At 35.7% G+C, this 6,053-nt stretch overlaps 1 protein-coding gene across 1 annotated transcript in view; it reads right to left on the bottom strand.

Annotated features, from left to right (window-relative positions):
• Positions 1-5,405, bottom strand: part of nAChRalpha1 (nicotinic acetylcholine receptor alpha1) — a 91,075-nt gene extending 85,670 nt beyond the window's left edge. Inside the window, exon 1 of the mRNA XM_018450718.1 lies at positions 5,148-5,405. Coding sequence (XP_018306220.1) covers positions 5,148-5,405 — 258 coding nt within the window. The remainder of the gene's footprint in view (positions 1-5,147) is intronic.
• Positions 5,406-6,053: the final 648 nt, after the last annotated feature.

Genomic DNA, 6,053 nt, shown 5'->3' with positions numbered 1-6,053 from the left:
CGCTCCCGTAACTATTAGCACTTTCGTACAAGGCATACTATATTTTAGGTTACCTCGATATGGGCTAATACTAACGCCCTGCATCTGAATCCTTCTAAATCTTCCTTACTCATCGTCAGCTCATCTGTATTACTATCTCGTATTCAATCCTTCAATATCAATATAAATTCTCTCTATCTCAATTCCTTGCTCCTTCTCTATTAAAGTCCTTGGTGTTCATCTGGACTCGTCTTAGTCTTTCGAGTCGCATGTGATCACTAAGTGCAGAGCTGCTTATGCTCGTCTTCGTCTCCTCTATCCCTTTCGCCATATTCTCTCTACGTCGCAAAAACTTCATGTCTCTCAATTGCTGATTATCTCCTTATTCGACTACGCCGATATGGTATATATTCCTGCTCTTAATCAGCAATTGCTTAATCGTATTCAACGTATCCAACGTACCCATCCTTACCTGCGCCATCTTCTGCATTTTAAATCCGAACTTCGCTCCTCCTCTAACCCCCCTGACACCCGCTTTCATAATCTCCTATTCGTTCCCTCTCATCGCTCTGCCAAATTCCGTGCAGCCTTTTCCTAACTTCAGTTAAATACTTCAACATGCTCCCATCTCCCGTTAAAGATTTCTCCTTTTCTGACTTCTTTTCGTTCTTCCGCCGCAGGTTTCATTGCATCTCTTGCGACTTTATAATAATAATGTAAATATAATGCAAATGTTGTTATTGTTAATAATTTGTGAATATGTTTATTTTTTACGAGTTTATGTTTCTTTTATATCTAATGTAATACCTTGTTTTAATCGATCTACTGGCTGACTTGTAACAGCAGTTCTGCTGATATCTTGCCATTTGTCATGTATAAATTTTATGCATTGCAATAAAGTACATGAATGAATGAATGAATGAATATTTTTACGGTTTTTTTTGGTCAACCTAAAACGAATTCTTATTTGATGAAGATTATTAATTAGCAATTTTATACTACGAGTTTTGTCCCAATACAAACAAAAGAGTTTTTGCGTGTTCCTGATTTTACAAGCTGAATTCCTCGACTATAACTGTACAAATACTTTTTGTGCGTTCAAATAATTTTTATCTTTTTATCAGTCTTTTATTTTTACCTATTTTTAAGAGAATATATTTTAATTATTACGCGCGTATCTTGGGTAAAGTAATTTTTAAAAATTATATTCTATCTTTGTGTTGATAAATTGCTAATTAATGTTTTACTTATTAAAAATAAAATTTTCTTTAATATCTACCGTGTATGAATACTTTTCTGTATCATAATGGACACGTAATTCCGTATAAATAAATTCTATGATTGCGAGTAAGACGAATTTGTCAATAAATATACAAGTTTTGATACGATAAAGACAAATAAACACATACTATTTCTAATCAACAAAAAATTTCATCAATATATTTACTTACTTCTTATACAAAAGACTCTTACTTTTCCTTATATTTTCCTCTCGTTAGAGTTGCACCATCAGTTACTGTGTGTTATGTTTCACTTTGATAAAGAGCACATTCTACGTGACGACTAAAGATTTCGATAACGATCATAAGAAAATACTGACTGCAGGTATATATCAAGGATGTGTCTAAAATGCCAATGCGAAGTACCCATTGTTAGTCAACACCGTTAGAGTGTTGAAGCGTGACTCTGACAATTAAATGAATGCTCACTTCCTCTCTTCACTGCGTACTTCTGTTTCTCTCACTCGCGGTAAACTGGTACAGCCATTTATGTGAAGAAACAATCGGCCAGTTAGCCTCCGACTATCGATCGAATTTTGCAGCTTTTGTCGAGCCGCTGGCGTGAAAAGGGATGTTGGCCGTCGCATGGCAAGTGTCGTTACATGAGACAGAAAACGGTGTGATATTCGATGTAAGTATCGATCAAATATCGATCGGCTTCCGGTATTGCAACTGCTTTAGATAACGCGATCTCCAAAGTCCACGTTCGTTACTTTTCCCGCTATCTTCGCTAGTGAAATCCGATCAACCAGAGCAAATGTTTCGTAAATTCTACGAACGTGTGTATGTACAATGAATGAGTTCGTTGCACGTATCGCCGCAGTAATCACTATTTACTGGCTTCGCAACGGGATTTTCAATCAGTGAAAAGTTACATGCACTACAACCGAGCGCGATAGTTTTGAGTGAATCATAAACATTGTAGACGGGCAACCGTTATAAACCAAACGAACGATTTCGCGTTCGACAATTATTGCATTCGTGTAACGGTAACGAGATTTCGAAAAGCGGAATTGCACAAGCTTTCGTTTAAAATTGCAGCTGAGTATTAAAGCTTTTGAGAATGTTGAAAATTTTACTTGATGTTCAAACGATAAAATGTAACTGTAGGAACGAAATAAATATCACTTGATAGTCGTATATTTTTATCAGAAATGTTTTTTAAAATAATGTTAATTCTATTTTAAATTTGTTGAATAAAGTCTTTGAATAGATAAAGTTTATTAGATCCATTATCTTAAAAATAATATTATATAACGGCGATGATAATGTAAAATATAGTATAAATAGATATTATATAATATCATTATATTTGATCAAGTTCACTTTAAGCGTGATTATTAAATGATTTTTAAAAAATTGGCAGAAATTAATTTGATTAATTAAATGGCAGCAACATTATATTGACATACCAATTTTTTATAAAGTTAAATTTAATTAACGTATATGTATGTGTGTGTGTGTGTGTGTGTGTTGACTGTTATATGATTTTTTTAAAATTGGCAAAAATTAGCAGAATTAATTTGATTCATTAAAGCAACATCATGTTTTTAAGATTCCGCGAAACTGTCTATAAACCCTGCTTATTGCTTTTTGACGAAAGCTACAACAATCATCGGTATCAAAATTGCATCGAACGTGTGGCCTGTGAACCCTACGTCGATAACGTGTGACAGTAGGTGCGCTGATAGCAGCCGATAACAAATTAATTATGGTTTGGACTGAAGCATGTATTAGTCGATAGAGATCCATGATCGAGGTAATTACTGCCGAAATTCAGATCGAGTCGCGGGCATGTAACTCGAATGTAATAACCGAGGGAGACAATGCGGGGAACGGGGACAATCAACGTAATTCTAACACATCGATCGACCGAGAAGTGCATCACCGCGTGTATGTGTGCGTGTGTATATGTTTAGTTTCGAACGTTCCTCGCTGAGGTGCGATTGATTACTGATGATCAGATTATGGCAATTAATAGTTCGAGTGCCATGGATCCCTTCGCTTGTAAATTAGTTCCGTTTCCGGCGGAGGAACTCCCGGAATCCAACTTATCACCGCAAATACGCGGACGACCGTTATCGGTCATCTAGCGTAGAACCCATATTCCCCCCCCCCACCCACACACACACACACACACACACACACACACACACACTGCGCACGCGCGCATACATACGTTACAAACAAGTGTCTTTCTAGATAAGCGAATAGACGTACAACATCATGGACCAAAATGTCAAGATGAATACTCGAAACCTTGCACTATTTGCAATTTTGAGAAAATTAAAATCTATTTTACACAGAGCAGATCTTCAGTTCGTCTCATTAATATATAGGCTTGTTTATGTTATGTCCTACATTTTAATAAATTGATTTTAAGCTTATTATTAACTGTATTTGATATAAATTAAGCTTTAATAACATTATTAACGAAATGCATTTTGTTTTGTATCATAATAAATTATCTTTCGCAATAATTAGAATGTATAAATAAAAAAAAAGTTATCTTTAATGATTCCTTCACTTCGTTTTTCTCAGCCAGAAAATTAAGACGTTTCCTCGCAATCTTGCTTCGTTAAAGTACCTTTATATTTCGATCGACATAAAAAGTTTTTGTATTCGGACAAATACTAAGTATTTTTTATTATTGAACACTATAACATACTTTATAAATTTTAAAGACTTTGACTTGATACTATTATAATTATGATACTTCTATAACGAATATTCTTACGCATAATGACTTTGTTAAACAAGGAGCCTTTTATATTGACATGTGCTATATCATCGTTTTGGACTTAATATCAGCTTGATAACGACAGGATTAAGCGATTAAGGACTGCGATTAAGTAACCAATATACATCCACTAGACTGTACTTATTTTTTCATCTTTTTATCTATCAGTTTTAAACCATTTATAATTTAAATATGTATAGAAAATGACCCGATCGGGCTCGAAACGCCGTTTGTATTATTTCTTGTTTAGTTCTTATTAATTATATTATATCTTTTATTTAAATATTGTTTTCTTATGGTTCGTAGCCCTTCTCAACACTTTTATTAAAAAAAAAAAAAAAAGAAAAGAAAACTAGATATTGAAGAAATGATTATGAAATATTTTATTTTCTATATTATAAATCTCATTAAGATGAGGTAAACAGTTTGATCAATTTAATTAACAATGCACAATGATAGAACTTCTAATTTGATTTACGCAAATGGAATGTTCCAAATAGCAATTGAAAGTGAGCCCCGAGCATTACATTGTTTCGCATCTGCAGCATCCACACACATCAATATTGCGAAAATAGTATGGCGTAGTACAATGCAAATCATACAAATTGAGCGGTTAGGAAATTAATATAAGCATACTTTATTAAAACCTCATACGAAAATGATACGCTATTAAATTTTAGATATTATAAGTTAAAAGGTTTGTTCTAAATTGTCATAGGTATCTCTCGAAAGCAAAGAGATGTGCTTGAAATCGAGGAAATATTTTCCATGATAACACGCGTGTGTACGTAACGACTTAAAATATAATCTGATATTTTTATAATTTCAAATGACGCGAAAATCGCAAAAAAAAAACGAAGAAAACGAAAGGGGATAAAGTGCGGCTTTTATTCATAAACTTAAAATCCATCACTGCTAGTAATACCAGATGCTTTGCCGACTTCGTTAACGAAACAATACAGCCCGATATCGTTTCCCTCTGGCTCGACCCAATCGATGAAACACGTTGGACTATTTCACAACCAAGTACTCTTGCTCTACATATCTGGCGTGCGTCCCGGGGACGCCAAGCCCTCTATATAGAGTATAAACGCTATTCACACACATGTACATGCGATAGGATAATGGGTTAAGTGGGGTCTACTCACGACGTCGATGAGCTGGGAGAGGCGTAGTCCCATTTTGACAGTGAGGCGATCGCTGTTGTTGCCAACAGGGCGGATGAGGCGGTTGTAGTTCGACAGCAGGTCATCGTAGAGACGCTTCGCTTCCGGATTGGCCGAGGCGCCCGGAAACGGGGCAACGAGACAGGATATGGCTGCCGCCATCGCCAGCAATCCGCCCAACCTGGACCACCATCGCCACCAGCCTTTCCTACCGTCGTTCGTCCAAGCATCCCTGAGCATCGTACGCCTTGTCCACCCCTTTAACAATAAATTACACGTCCTTTGTTATGCATGCCTCGGTATAGGATTCGTTGATATCCCCCCCTCTTTCTCTCTCTATCTCTCTACCTCTGTAATGTACACGCCAGAATCCATCTCGCCATGCATCAATTATCCTGCGGCTGTTTTATGTTGCGACATTAAAGGACATTCTAACCGTGATAAAATGCAATGACTTTGCAGCAGCTCGTTTTGCACACGGAGTAGAAATAAAGTCAACGGTAATTAGGAAATACACTGCTAATGAAACGCTTCGTGTGGAGCAAGGCAGAAATAACGCTTCGCGGTCAAACACTATTTAAACATTTAATTAAAATTCGTATAAATATAGGTGAAACACAGATATACTTATTATTTCGAACCACGTATTCATTATTTTAAAAGATTTTTTATTGTAGCAAAGCTCCGGTGCCGGCTACAAAATAAAACAAGCTCCGTTTTAAATGCAAAGCGAACGATGAATATGTTATGGGTTATACTACTAAATTAAGCACTACATACAGGTAAAAAGAGAATATCGAACGATAATTTAGAGTTCGTTTTTTCGCTTAAAATGAAACTTGTTTCATTTTGGAGCCAAAAGAGAGCAAAAATATTTACAAAAATGAT

The sequence above is a fragment of the Mycetomoellerius zeteki genome, unplaced genomic scaffold (genome assembly GCF_001594055.1).
Source record: "Mycetomoellerius zeteki isolate Tzet28-1 unplaced genomic scaffold, Tzet1.0 scaffold292, whole genome shotgun sequence".
NCBI classification, from domain to species: Eukaryota; Metazoa; Arthropoda; class Insecta; order Hymenoptera; family Formicidae; genus Mycetomoellerius; species Mycetomoellerius zeteki.
Note: the sequence above shows the minus strand (reverse complement) of the source record. Positions and strands in the feature narration are given on the sequence as shown.